Source organism: Apteryx rowi, unplaced genomic scaffold (genome assembly GCF_003343035.1).
Source record: "Apteryx rowi isolate R43461 unplaced genomic scaffold, aptRow1 scaffold_408, whole genome shotgun sequence".
NCBI classification, from domain to species: Eukaryota; Metazoa; Chordata; class Aves; order Apterygiformes; family Apterygidae; genus Apteryx; species Apteryx rowi.
Genome location: NW_020450606.1, coordinates 392,148 through 408,268, shown reverse-complemented (window position 1 = coordinate 408,268; position 16,121 = coordinate 392,148). Strand labels below are relative to the sequence as shown.

General features: G+C 34.9%; 1 protein-coding gene across 1 annotated transcript in view; it reads right to left on the bottom strand.

The window, feature by feature from the left end:
- PACRG (parkin coregulated) overlaps positions 1–16,121 on the bottom strand; it is a 266,123-nt gene that overhangs the window by 106,757 nt on the left and 143,245 nt on the right. The window contains exon 4 of the mRNA XM_026075634.1: positions 8,536–8,707. Coding sequence (XP_025931419.1) covers positions 8,536–8,707 — 172 coding nt within the window. The remainder of the gene's footprint in view (positions 1–8,535; positions 8,708–16,121) is intronic.

Here is a 16,121-nt window from a genome sequence, read left to right as displayed (position 1 = left end):
GAAATCTACAGTGTGTGTTAGGAAAACACTTGTAAATATCAAAAGTAAGATCAAATTGACTGCAGAACTGTTGTTGTTATTATTAAATATTTGGACTGTGGCATGCATAACAGTCAACCACCTCCTGGCTTGATTATATTAGGCACTGTATAAACATTTAATTAGAGACAGTCCCTGCCCCAAGGATATATCAATTTCAAACATATGTTTATTTTTTAAAAATCTGGTAATTATTTTCTGTGTACTACCATTGCTGCAGACCATTCTCCCACATGAATCAAAGGAAGAAAATTTTAATGCTGTACATGAAATAAGTGCATTTCAACAGCCTGAAAAGCTTCAGTGATATCTGGGGGTTACTAAAACAGTAGAAGGTATGAAAGTACTAGTATCCTTATTCAGGAGTCAAGCAGCCCTTTCTAAAATCCTTATATAGGACAACCACATATCTTTAAAGAAGAAAACATGTAAAAAATCAAAACTATTCTAATTTGAAAGCATGCTAGGCTATTGCCTCTTGACCTAGAATTCTGCTGTTAAGATGCGGATATAGACAACTAGAGCAAAACGAATGACCTGTTTGTCTTTCAAAGATACCTTTCCTTTTCCTAACGTGTTTTTAGAGGATTTTCCTCCCTTAATTGTATATATTTCCCTTTCGCTCAGCATGCTATGAATTGTAGAATTCTGTTATGCAGCAATTTTTAAAAAAATAATAAACTGACTCTGTTGCTTGGTGGTTCCAATGCTTTGTCCTTTAATGCTATGAGCTCGACAATTTTACCTGTGATGATTCTGCACACTTTTCCAGGAGATGCTCCAGTTGGAATAAATTGGTCAGTGCAAGAATGTAATGAGGTATGTACTTTATACATATTTTAATTTCTCCTGCTAATGTTTTTTTTCAAACAAGTGTTTTCTGAAGTTCACCAAAATAAAAGACAATTTGAAAAAATGTTATAGGATAAATATCTGGTGTAAAAGCTCAGTATTCGAGTAAGCTCAGTGTTTCTTCCATTCAAAAGCACAGTAATAGTTATGAAATGTGAAATTTTATTTGAAATACTGCGCATTTTTTTCCAAAGGTATTTCACAGTGTTCTATATCAAAACTTGTTRGCAATGAGCTGATATATACCACCAGTTCATTGACAGCTGCAGTGAATAACTGTTTCATTAAATTACATTGACAGTGTATGCAAATTTAGAATTTTCATTTGTTAATTTCTTTTAGCAGCAGAGACTTTCCTGCAGGTATGTGCTGCTTGCTTGTTTATCAGTTTAGATAGAAGAAGTTTATATATGCAGCAATAGAAATGACTATTTTTAAAAGTTCGGATCTTTTCCTTGAGTAACGCTTCTAACATCTCAAAGAAAAAGACCTAGAAGCAAACTTAGTTGATGTTTTGTTTTTATCTGGCAGTTTGGAAAATCCTATCCCAGTTTCAGATGTCACCTGTAATAGAAACCACAGTTCTCATCTTTGTAATTCATAAATTTTGTAAGTCAGGAAACATGACCAAAATTCTCCCAGTATACAGTGGATCTTTTCCATAAGACAATGTATTTTCACTAAAGAGATCACTTCAGAAACTTCTTTCCCAGATTGAAAGCCTAGACTTTACAGAATCAAATTGTATTCTGCAAATTTCCATCTTTTCCCTAAACATTAAAGTTTAGATATTGGTAGTTCAATTAAAATTATTTGATAATTTAATCCTAGTTAATTTGAGCTGTGCTTTCATTATTTTCAACCCATTTTCCAAATACGCCTGTGGATCTATGTTTAGAAATGCACTGTCAGTTTCCACTTTCTATTTAGGTCTCAAAACCAAAAAGTAAAACCAGTTTAGTTAGCATTCATTTCTTTCCTCTCGTTTGTAAATGAAGCACTTGTTTTAGAAGATGGTCTGCCTGAAGCGGAACAAGATACTTAGAGCAGATCTCCTGCAGGGCAATAAGCCCTCAGACTAAAGATGCTGCTATTGTTGTGGTCTTACTTGATCTTGTTGATTTTAAAGCTCAAGAGTTTCTTTTCTTAGATTCACAGAGTCAGGTTTAAAGAACTACTAATATGAAGTGTCCTCAAAATGTAATTGATTAAACTGATGCATACTTATCTTAAACAGCATTTTGTCCAAAACTTGCAAAATGCATAATACTTAACTTCCAGAATTGATATAATAAAAATATTATGCTAATTTTACAAAACAGTAGCTAGGACTATGTTACAAAACAAAGCATTTCAATCTAGAGTAAGCAAAAATCAAAATAACAATCTCGTGTTCTGTATTTTTTTTAAGTTGGTTAAGCTCCTGATCCAGTATACAATATAGCTGTACAAATATTTGTTCCAGCACAACTGAAGTGATGTGTTGCAGTAAGGTGAAGGGAAGGAGGAATAGGGAACAAGGAAGGAAAACATTGGGCAGTTCTGTCACCAAAGACTTTGTCACCTAAAACCAAAGCCTAAGGCACAAAAAAGGCTAAGATCCATCACTAAATCACTGATATTTGCAAGAAGCATGATGTAGCAGAACACTGAAGACAAAGTCAGAGGCTTTTTTTTAACTTTATTTTAACTTTAATTGTACTTTTAATTGTAGTGTTTCCCTTGATCAGCACCTGTAAAACCTGAACTCTATTAACATCTGCAGGCACTGTTCTATTAATTAGTATAAAGGTACAGCAAGAACACAGTCCCCACCACCTTCTTCTCTGTGGCTGTGCCAGTTTACTGAGTTCCCATCTATCTCTAGATGTATGTTGCTTCCCCTGTGCTGCCCTCAAGCTACTAAACTGCACTGAGGACTGTCTCAATGAAAACAGCCTTGTTATCAGTGAAATGTGATACCATTTTTAAAAAGGATTTCAGGAAAGATATGGGGAACTGAAGACCAGTAATATTGACATCTATACTACAGAAATTAATAGAAAATGTTCTAAATGTATTGCAGGTCCTTGAAGAAATAAAGATGCATGTGGACAGGAAAAGTTAGGTAATATAGTTTTCTTAAATTTCTGAAACGTATTTGATAAGGTCCCTCACCGAAGGTTCTTGAAACCCTGCCATGGTTTTCATACAAATAAATAATTTTTTAGTGATAGGAAATGAGGGTAACAATAAATGGTTAGTTTTCATAGAGGAAGGGGATCACTAGTAGAGCATTGCTGGAATCTGTGCTGAATTTCATGCTCTTCAGCAGATTTATAGGTGATTTGGAAGAGGTGGTTACTACTGAGTATTACAAAGTTTTCTGATGATATGAAATTATTTCAGATGGCAAAGACACGGGACAACTCCGAAGGGCTGCAGAAGATCTTTATAATACTGAATAACTGGATGACATAATGGCAGATGAAATTCAGCATTAATAAATGTGATATTTGGGGAGAGAATAGCTCTAACTCCAACCTCAAAAATGAGAGAAGTTAATTGCAGATTTCACCTTTCAAACATGGGTGAGATTTACTTTTATGGAATGAGAAACACAGTTTCTTCTCACAGACAAGAGTAACAGGAGTAATAAGGAATATAATTTCTATACCATTTGAAACTTCCTGAAGTAACCAGTTTGAGCTGCAGAATCTAACATAAACCTACTAATTGCAGTCACTTGTATTATGTGATGGAGGCTATGGGAGACAAATGCTTCAATATTTGAGAATCAAGAATTAAAAAAAGACAATTGCTTTCTTTAAAAATATTTTAAATCTATAAAAATAAGCCTGTTTACAATTAGATTTCAGTCCCTGCTCTTCAGAACYGGGACTAGTTCTTTAGAACAAAATTCATTCAGGAGGAAGACAGAAGTTCTATTAAAGGTTTATTTTCTGTAGATGATAGGAAGCAACTTACATGATTTACAGAACAGAAGAGAATATACAGCCCAGGAAGCCAGATTTATTGCATAAAAATATTTTAGCATTCTGTGAAAGAAGGAAGTATTTAACAATTATTAAGTTGGCAAATGTAGTGAAGATATATGAGAAGAAATACAAATATAAATGTGCTTACACAGCTGTTAGCAACAATTGAAACTTCACTCATCTAAATGCAACAGTGACCCTGATTTGTTATTAAATCTGGAATATCCACACTATTGTCAAAGACATCAATCCATATTTTACATGTCAATAGGATGTGGAGTAAAAGAAAACAGAAATCAGTTTAATTTAGGAATTTATTAAACTATTAGCAAGGACTCTGAAGGTCACATTGATGGAGGATTGTTCAGTGCAATTCTCTGTATCTGACTCACAAAAGATCTATTTTCCTTAAGAAAACTGAGCTTTCAACAAAGCTTAAGATATCCTTGATCTACTCTGTTAGAGAAAGCATTTTTAAGACCACAGAAACAGCCTCAGAAAATAAAACTCCAGTATTGTTTAAGATGGAGCTTTTTCTTTTCTGACTCAGTTGGCAGTGTTGGTCTGCTGGCTGCAAATGTGAAGAAACAATACTCCATCTAAGTCACATTTTAAGTAGGAAGATGAGGACTGTTCTGTAATAAAGAGTGTTTAGCGCAAAGACTTGAGCTTTATTAATTTCTAGGCCTAAACTCAGATTACCTGCATGTCCATTTTAGGATTCGCAACATGGAACAGAAAAGGTTTCTGGCAAGTGGCTGATCTGAGATGCCTAAGTGTTTAATTTCACATGATTTTCTTCATTAGCATAGCTGTATCAAGAAGTTCCTACTGATCAACTCCAATGACTTATTCTAACTCCTGTGCTATTGCATACTATTCCTTCACTTGTGAAGCTATAAACTAGACCATTGAAATGATCTGAGTTTAAAAGTTACTCCACTTTGAAAGGGTTTTGTTTTTATTTATTTGTTTTTAATTTGGAACACATCAGTAAATCAGATTCACAGAGGTGCTCCACAAACAATTGCATTAGCACAAGTCAGTTGCAATGAACTGGGGTGTGGGAGCTGGAACGACTCGGCAGCTTGGATGTGAAGAGGTTGGAACCTCTTACAGCAACCTTGCCAGCAAAGAAAATGTAAATGGAAACACAGTTACTGTTAATGAAGAAAAACAGGTGCCTTTGACTGGAAACTAGGTGTTTCCACACACTGTGTAGGATGTCCCTGATACTGTGCATAGAAACACTGGAAAAGCTGTACCTAACTTGCCACCCCATTCAGTGTTTATGTTTGCATGTGCGTCTCCTGTTGAAGCTGGGGAATTCTGCAGTTTCTGCAGGGATCTAAGAGTTGTGAAAGCCTAAGGAAAGCAAGTGAAAGGAATTAATGGCTTCTATGACTTGTCGTGTATTCTGGCAAATCTAGTATTACAAGCAGCAATTTGCCAGAAGAATGAGTATCAAAAGGAATTTTACATTCTCCTAATGATCAGACAGAATCTTCAACAGGACTTTTCCATTTGCAAACAAATACTACAGACAATAGGCATCTCTCACTCCCCTGACCTTTTTTCTAGCTATTCTTGACTGTCTATAGGTAACTCGAGGCCACAGGTTGGCTTTAATATAAATCACTGCATTACTGAAAGACATGGTGGGGCCAGACAGACTCTCCTGTGTCCTAAAAATAAGGGAAGTCTGATGTGACTTACAGGCAGCTTTGCTTCCCACACCAGAGATTTGTAAGATCTGTGTTCTATTCCTCTCTCTGCCACAGATGCAGCTCGGGACATGGGCAAAATTAGGCTCCTTCTACCTCCTTCCATCTCTATAGTATGAAAACAATAATACAGATCTTCCTGGCAAGGGAGAAGATATTCCACTGTATGTTGTACATCAATACTTATGTAATACCTCTACAAAGTACTTCATTCTTTGCGCTATATCTCAAATGGTGGATGTTGATTCTAGTTTTAATTACTCAAACAGTGGGTTTGCCTACATTTTCCGTGAAAGGGAGTGGAAAGTTTAAACACCCTGAACTCCTTACACTTTATGATTTTTCATTTTTTAATTTTTAGTTGGATTTATTCTCTTGCAGGTTTGACACATATAGGTAATTTGTTTTTCCTATTTTTTATGCCATAGAATGACTGTATATGTAAACTATTTTATCCTCCTTTGTCACTGTAAGGTAAAATATATTTTGATTTTTTTGAAAAATCAAAATATATTCTGAATATTTTTCTCTTTGAGAAATCAATGCCTTCAATTTATTTTCTTTTCTTGTTTTGAATTTCCAAAAAAGTATTTCAATGTGAAAAATAAGATATTCAACTATATTGCAAATAAATTGCATATATCCATATTATTTCAATCTTACTCCAGCTGTCTTCAGAAAAAAAAACCCTGAACCTGTTAATTTCAGTTATCCCCTTTTTGTTAGTCATTTCCTGTTTGCATAGCTAGAAGAAAATTCATAGAAAGGATTTGGCTTACAATAAACTATATGTTCATTAAATAATATCATTTTAAACCTAAGTGTATACCATTCACAAAGTGTGAACTTTAAGCAAGAGCATGTGTCTTGGGGAGGAGGATAAATTTCTCTTTATATCATTAAAATATARTACAGAAATCTTATATTTAATTTCAAATGTCTTTAGAGAGCAGCCCTTCACTAATATTTTCCTTTGATGCACATGCAGGAGAGAAAGCTGCTTTTAAAAGCATTCTATTTATAGAGTTATTTTTCTGTCTTTCTTTTATCCCATTCCCCTCTGTCTCACATATTCCCTTGCCTAACAATCAATTGGTTTGTTCTTTCACAGTAAAAATATGGCTGTGGTCTAGAAGAAGACTGGCTAATCAGATATAACTCACCCAGCGGGACACTTTAGAGACAGTAATATGTGTAAAACATAGCTGAGTTTAATGTGGGTGCAGCTGAGGCACAGAAATACACGGTTCTGACTATACTGCTGTATTACACAGTCATAGAAAATTTTAAAACTCTTAGAGGCATACACTTCCAGATTCCTTGTGATGACAGTATCATTTTCAATATTAATATGACTTTAATTTGGGAGAAACTCTTATCACTGATAATATTTAGACTCTTCACACATTAAAGCCGAAAAAGACTTTTTAAATAAAAGAATAATCTGTGTGCAATAAAATACAAGAGAATCGTCAAATAAATTTAACTAGCAGATTCGTGAATGTATTCCAGCAGCCTAAATTATAATTCTGTTTAAAAGGCTATATATCAATTTGATATAAATATCCTTACTTAGCGATCTCTTTCTAATGTTAAAAGCTATGTAGTAGTTAAAGCTTCTAGGTAATCATTTTTAAGCCAAATTCAAGACTCAGCAAGACTGTTAAATCCTAGCTATGGAACTATGATCATAATCTTGCAGTCTTTTCTGAAGGAATTATTTTAGCTTTTAAAAAAGTTATGCTACTATAACTATATTTGGGTGTTGCCTGTATCCAGATATGTTACTTTTGAATATTGGAAATACAGATTTAAAGAAATTACGTGATTCCTCTCTTTATGTGTTCCCATTTTAGAGAGAAAAACTGTAATAGAATCTAACTTTAAAACACATGGGCAATGTACCCGAGGATTATATGGTTACAACTGGTAAATTAAATGGATACTAACTGGCACAGAATAATATTAGTCAATCCTATTAAACTTCCATAATCTCCAAAAAATAGACTGCATCCAAATTGCCTATAGGGAATGGTCCCTGGCCTATGTTAACTCCAAAATCACTCCAACACTAGTTAGCATGGGCCAAAACCACATCAGAGACCATTCTAAGAAATTAACATCTTCCAGTGTCCAGCAATGTAGCATGACACTGTCTAACTTATTTGTATAGGTGTACCATACAGATGTAAAAATCATAATGCCTAACTGCAGAAGGATGATGGTTCAGAGTAACATCTACTCAAGATACTGACCTAAAGAAACAGGAAAGGACAAAACAACGTGTCTGAAAGATGAGCTCTTTCAAATAAAAAGAGTTTTATTGGCATTACACCCATAGTCTCATCATTTGTTACCTTTCACATAACTGTTCAATAAAAAAATTATGTTTGAATGTATGCAAACTTCAAAATCAATATAGTTTTAAAAATACTAAAATTTTACATACAGCATTCATCAGTCAGGCAAAACTCCCAATTTTTTTTATATACCTATACACACATGGTAGGTAATGAGTATGATGACAGAAAAGATATCTAGTGAATAAATATAAGACAAATGTAGAATAAACAAAAGAAAAAAGAAACATAACTCCATAAATTTCTTCTGGTGTTTTCTCTTTTTAGATAAACTATTTTATACAGTAATGGATTTATATAACCAATATATAAAAATCAGGTAAGAAAATGTTACATCATACTTCCAAAGACCAAGAGTCACTTTACTATATGAAAAAGACTAATGAGACAGTCAATTTCCTTGGGATTACTGCACATATCAGGTGACTGAAGGCATAAGCCTTGTACCTTACAATTTACTCAGGTTAGCAATAATCTCATGAAATGCACAGCCTGTCTTGTTTTATTGCTTAATTAGCAACTTGTCAAAAAGCTACATTATATAAATTCAATTTTAGTTTTTTTCCCCACATATTCACTTACTTTTTATTGGGATAATGAGCTGAGGAATGACAGGAAGAATCTTGTTTCCACCATGTTCCAGCATGTCATGGATTCCTTGCCGAGCAAAAAACTCATATGGAAATGTCATTTCAGTAAGCCCATCAAAAAACAAAGGCAGATAATAATGATAGTCCAGCTTCTCAATCTCCACCTGAAATTACAAAATAAATAAAGAAATGCAATTTAACAAAACTAATGTAATGTGATCAGACCAATAGATATTTCATGCCCTCTATAAAGGCATGTTTAGTAAACAATAATTCATTTTGTATTGTCACAAAATATCAAGTCAATATGGTTTGTGGCCTAATTTCTGTACTGCTCAACTCACTCAGTCTTTGGTTAGATGAAGTTAGAGATTCAAATATCTGAAATTAGCATTTGAGAGCTTTCTAATAAGTCAGTACCAGATTCTGATATCCTTATGTATGCACCTTACTTTGTAAGTCGCCTATTGGAATCAATCAAACTATTTTCAGAATGAAGTTCTGTTTATTTCCAATAACAGAGAAAAAAATGATCTTTACATATTCACTTGGTTGCTTGAAAGACAGTAAGAGGAAGAATCTTGTAATCAGCAAAAATCCAGCACTGTACAAATATCAGTATTGGTACAGAATTCCTAACTTCCTAAAATAATGACCTCCTTTTATCTGCTATTGATTTCAGAGCAGAATTTTAAAGAAAAAACACCTCTCTCATTGGGTCTCTGATGTGAAAAACAGATATAGAAATTAGGTACACAATTTCCAGTAGGATGCTTCCTCCAATCCTAAAGTACAAAAGTGTGCTGATACAGCTGTGTACCATCCCGAATTATACACTTTTCAGGGATTTTGCACTCTATCCCAGTTTTCTTCCCTTTTTCTTCTTCTATTCCTCAGCAGTCTGATGTTATATGCACTTAGGATAGCCAGAGAGAATCAGAGGCTGGTTGCTTTCCACCTGTCAGAGCTCTGAATATAGTTAAGTGGTGACTCAACAGCAAAGCACTTTCTTTTTTGCTTTAGGATGTTCAGATGTTAGGACTACAGGACAGACAGCAAGTAGAAGACACATTCTTTGCTTGCCACCAAGACTAATATTCCTCCCTGCTCGACTCTGAGCAGATCTGAATCCAGGTCTTGCACAGCTCTGCTGATTGGACCACTTCCAACTTGCTTGTTGGAACTGATCCATGTATTATAAATGAATATTAACTGGAAGAGATACTTGAAATCGAGTCCTTTACATTTTCTATGACTATCTTACTACTGGCAGATGTAAAGCCAATTACATACTTACACCATCTCACACACTGATTGTTTATCTCTAACGAGAGAATAAAAAGAACCATTGGGTAATACTCATTCACCTACATACATGAATGAAATTGAGTCCCTGTACTGAACCATACAGAGGAAGAAAAAAACAAAATCCACATTTCACAGAAGAGGACTCAAAATACCATATATGATGGTTTCTTGATCTTTTTTGTTTGCTTGCTTTTCACAAAGAAATACCCAACTCATGAGAAAGTTCAAAAATAACATTCCCAAGGAACCACCTATAAAGATCTTTACAAAACAAGAATCAGAACTTATTTAAATTCTATAAAATTGTGTYTTTTCTATTTCTTGAGGACACATTACAGACCATCTTTGTGAGCTGGTAAAAGAAATGTGCCCTCATAGTCGCTGAGAACAGAAGGAAGCAATATAGCAACTATATATAGCAATATAGCAAACTTCTGGTGACAAGCCTAACTCCGAGGCCAAATTATTCACTACAGATGCAAACCTGCATCAAGAAAGAAATGGTCAGGTGATCAAAAAATCATTGATCAAAAAGCAGGATAAAGAAGTAGCACGTTATTGTCAGGGTGCTGGGGTCCCCCCCACCTCTCCCATCCCTGCTCCCTCCCTCCAGCCGTGGCCCCATCTCAGCCCGACCTGGGGCTGTCAGTCCCTGTCCTCCAGCCTCGGCCCGTCCTGTCCCTGTGCCCGACGCCCCCAGGGCCAGGGCTGCCCCGGCTGCCCCAGGGCCCTGCTGCCTTGGGGCGGTGGGATGCGGCCTGGCGGCCAGGCCCGGCCTGGCTTGGCCCTGCCGGCAGCCCTTGCCAGTACCGGCGCTTGGCCCTTGCTGCGGCCTGACAACTATTTCTGTCCTCTGTCAATAGGACTTATGCTTTACTGCTTCATTTCTTTTCTTTTTAATATTTATTTTTGTAGTTTATAATTATCAGATTGCAATTTTTGTTATTAATTGTCAGTGTGCTACTATCAGAAAATTAGAAGCAATCTACAAGAGCTACTTGTTTCTAGGCTAAAATTGGAAGTGAAAATGAGATATACAATCAGTAGTGTTTTTTAAAAACTGAATTCCCTATATGGATTTGTGATAAACCTTTCAAATTGCAGAATTTTGCCCTGGAAAAATGTTGTTTTTGGATATACATCCTTGCATCAGGATTTGCAAGTGTCTTCCTCAAAACACATACTGGAATCCCTCATCTCTTTTCTCCCTTTCTCTATAAACATCTCCTCTACTCTGTATGTACCAATCACTTTTTTTCTTAAAGATGTTTGAATACTGAGCAATTGTTCTCACTCCTTTACCCTTGAAATCTGCTTTTTCTGTTTCAGGCATGAAGAAGGCTTATGTGTTCCAAAGCTTGCCTAATTTTTCCAGTGATAAAACTTGATCAATAAAAGATATTACCTCTATCTGCAAACATTGTTTTATACTTGTACATTACATATACATAGGAATGATATGTTAACTTTAAGGGGAATCTGATTTCTGGGTTAAAAAATAGAAATCTGAGTTTTACACATGACACAAAAGCCTGATTTTGAAACAAAATCTCTAAAATACAGGTAATACAAGCTGTAGATGGTCCAGCATTTGTGTGTACTCCTTACTGCTTAGTTAGGTCCAAACCCATCAGTGTTGGCAACTGGCATTGCTCTGAAAAGAACTCTGATTTCTTTCTCATTTCTTGAAGTGTCAGCTGTTCAAACACACAGGCAATTTTACTTAGCATTTTGTACACTATAATAACTCCCACAATATGGAGGCCAAAAATATTTTGCCTTACATTCTACTGCATGAAACCTTTTCCTTCTGTGTTTATTATTTAGCTTTCCAAAGTGGCTATTATGCAGCTGTTCTGAGAAAAATGTGATTTTTTTTTTGTTTACACCCACAAAATTCTTTTGTTATTTTTCACTTCCACCCACAAAAAATGCTGATTAAGGCTCAAATTTCTGGCAAAACTTGCCCACATCTGACAGCAACGCTGCAATGGATTTCAACGAATAAATCTCACAGTAATGATTATGAACCTCTATACTAGTGTTTTTTTGTTGCAAGAACCCAACCTCTGAATTTTCAACAATTAGGCCAACCTAATAAAAATTAGAGTACTGTAAAAAATGATCACACAGTGAAAACAGCTGTATTAGAATCAGTAAGAATTTGCACATTTCATGAAACTTACATGACAGTTCTATGTAATATAAGTAGTTCTAGGTGAAAAATAAACAATATACTACTTATACGTTTTCTTTTGTCAATGTATACAGCAAACCAATGCACAGCAAGCAAGTATGAGTAAAATAATGGCAGTATCACAATTAGAAATAATCTGTCCAGCAGAAAATCTGTTCCTGTGAAGCAGGGAAAGGTGAGAAGTGTCTGCTGAGATGATGAGAAGCCAGACAAAGAGTCGGGGTAGTAAACAGTAAAAAGAAGCTTCTTGGCTAATCTGCCTGTTAAATGAAGCAAGCAAACTATCTGAGAGGACTTAAGGTACAGAGGCTTGACAATAAAGATGATATTGGCCTTTCTTAAACAATCTTACTTAAAGTAATCTGGTAACCTATAAAGTAAACATGAGTTTTAGAACTTAGTGTTTAAGGCATATAAACAAATTAATTTTCCATACCATTTCACACAGTTAAACTCAATTGACTACATAATACTATATATCTTGGATGTAATGATTATCCAAAAATTGGACTAGATGTCCTAAAAACATTATACATAACTGTTTGCACACTGAATGAAAATCTTTATCTAAGGAATTAAGTTTATTAGAATAAGCTCTGGAACTGTTGATTTGAAAAGGACAAACAAGAATTTTTGTAAAGCAAGAATAATCCTTTTTAAAATTTGTTTTCCATTCTGTACCACCTACAGTTGACAACTTCTAGCTATTTCATCTCTATTTTCTAGGTTCATGAAAAGAGAAAAGCAGAAACATTCTTGAATATCCTCAGTTTTGAACTTCTTTTCTAATTTTTCCTCCAAGATTGCTCTGAACATTCTCTAACTGTAGTCAAGATGAAACCTATGCATTTCATGGTTTTTGGTTTCTCGCTGGTAGTAGCTTTGTCACTTGATTCACAATGGGATGCTAGTTTTAATTGTCACTATGGAGTAACCAATGCTCATTAACACTTTCTAGACTTAATTAAATGTGATTTTTAATATAGTAACTTATCATAAGGTCCTTACTGTTCAAAACTCAATTCTGCTGTTTTATTTAGTACATTTTTTCCTTATAAGTTTTATAGCAAGAAATTGTTCTGTATTTCAGTCTGCTGTAGTTCACCTTTTAATACATACTGCATAGGCTCATACTACAAAGATTCTTTATTGAAAGAGTTTTAGTTTAAATTATTGTGTTCTACCTAAAAAAAGTAACAGAAGTTGTGCCTATGCTTTGCATCCCATAATAAAATGATAAAGTACCTATCTTAAAACAAGTGGAAGACAAAAGATTATCAAACTCTAAGAGAAACWGATAATGGCAAAGGAGAAATTAGACAGACACTCTAACAGAAATCTTTGTAACTCAGTCAGACTGAATTTAGAGCCTTATCTACATTCTGTAGATATCTGGGTCCTACAAGAAGTTAAACGACAAAAGAAAATAGCTGCTTTCATGGCTAAATTAAAGGAAGCAATAAAACTCTGGTTTTGGAGTATTACTGTACTGGACACCTGAAATCAGCTCTAAGACATCAAGTATTACTTTATGTAAAAAAGAAAAAATACAGAAATTTTACAAAGATAATCATTTTGAATTTCATTCCTTCCCTATTGCCTCCATGTTAGTTACAAGAGTAATGCTGTCATAAATAAAAATAGTTGGGAAATGCTAGGGAGATCATTGTTCTACTGTATTTTATATAACAAAATATAATTCAGTTTTCTATAGTATTTTCTATATTTTGATGTCCTATCTCTCTTTTAAATGAAGTTTAAACACAATAGAATTTAAGTCTAAAAACACTGGAGAAGGGTATGATATGAAAGGGTTCACAACTGTGATGCATACCTAGAAAGTAAAGTAAATGTATTCTAAATGCTTTTCCTTTTCTCTTTCCTGGCTTAGGAGCATACAACCATCCTACATGCACCTTCAAAATGAAGCAATACAACTCCTTATCCCCACAGACTAATTGACCCTGGTTGCCTCTCTTCCTCACCTTTCTGCTGTTTTCTCTCAGCTGAGACTGCTGTCAAATCCACGTGGATTCCTTTCCAGTTATGGGCAACGCTCATAATAAAATGTATCTACTTTCTTCTGGCTCTGGCTTGAGACACATGAATGAGAAGCATGGCTAAGACAGAAATTATTTGCAAGATGGTAAGACCAGTCTATTGATAATCCACTATAAGCACCAATGGCTGGAGTTGGATAAAGACTGAGAAAACAAATACCCAAACTTACGTCATTACAGCAGACATTCCACAGATACCATTTGCAGAACAATTACTACTAGTAATGCTGAGGCCCAAATCGTGCTGCATATGATAACCAAAATATTTCCTTCCCAAACAGTCACCAAGCCAGAAGGAGATGGTATAAACTCACTAGTCTTACTGAGAAGGTGAATAAAATTAATAGTCAAGAAGAAGGTGATACTATTGGGCAGAAATGGAGGCAGGTAGAAGGAAGATCTAAATTTGTGTAAACTGCTTCCCAGCTAGAGAAAGGGTAAAAAAATAGCATGATTCTACCAGCCTGAAATCTCCTATAAATTCAATAGAAGAATTAATGTTTACTTAAGAAATGGATTCTCAGCTATGTCTGTGAATCTCTAACAGTCTGTGATCTGTACCACACAGAAGCTAATGTAAGAAACTAATAGATTTGTACAGGGAGTGGGGGTCTATTCTTGCATCTTCATAAATCTTTGTAGTTGTGCTGCCTGGATTTAGATTTTATAAATATACACTTTGCTGATGATACAGAAGAGGCAGGTCTTGACAATGTAGAAGAGGGCCACAATACCATACAGGAAAAACAGGATGACCAAGAAGTCTGGATTTAAGCCTAGCAGTACAACATGCAATGTTGAAGTGATGGACTAATAGCAAGAATTTCTGCTACAGTATAGAAGTTAATCAGTATGATATAGTAAGACAGGAAAAAGACTTGAGCAGCCTAATTAATCATTATGAGATGCCAATAAGATGCAGATATGAAAAGGGCAAATATGATCTAAGATGTATCAGATATTTCTAGTATAGATAGGGAAGCATTAATGTTATTATACAAGGCACTGGTGAGATCTCAACTGTTATTATCATCAATTTGCCTAATATAAGACATCTAGATTTTATTACCATTAATTCTCTAATGGAAATAACAGAGACAAACTGATACATAAGATACCCAAAACTGAAAAAGGAAATCAAGTATTTTTTAAATTATTATTGTTTATTTGGGGTTTGATTAGATCAGGTTATCTGAATCAAGTGGCTTGCAAAAGGCTTGCAAAATGTTCTATTCTTCTAATAAAACAAATAGCTACTGACTATGCTTAAAGGATTGCTTTCTATTAATTGATGGAAGGCATTATGAACAGAAGCCAAATGCACCCTGAGAAAAGAGTTCTGTAAACATAATTCAGACAAATGTGGAATGTACTCAAGAATTGTTTGTGTGAAGCAAATAATGGGCCATGCTATTATCTCAGTAGCAGAAAAAAATACCTCTGCCACCTCAGACTGTTTCTTTTTCTTTTTATAGTCTTTTTGCTGCTCAAAGACCTGCTGGCACCTTGTTAGGCAGACCCAATTGTCCCATGTTTTTTCTTTACACAACTTATGAACATGCTGCAAGAGTTTCACAAGCACAATTAATGTGAAACTTTAGATTAGGATACAAAGAATAATTGACTTTGACTTGAAAAGATGCTTTATTATTTACCTACATTTTGCTAATCTCCTTTATTTGTAATTGCCTAATATGAGCTTTACATGATGTGTAAAGACAATTTGCATTTATAATAATCACACAATGTTTTATATATAATATACATGTACTGTGGGAGGTTAATGAGAATGAATGGCTCCTCAGAGGACCATACCCCCCRGTAAGATTAAGTTCCACCTTCAGCTGTGACATCTGTGAAATCCTCCACAGCTGCACTTGGGCAGCAGTGAGGAGCAGAGGGCAGAATCTGTTCCATCACTATAGAATGCAGGAAGGATTATGATTGTGAAGAAGAAACTTTCAATTTTGCAGGCATTTAATTAGGCACGAGTGGATACCTCCTCTCTGAAAA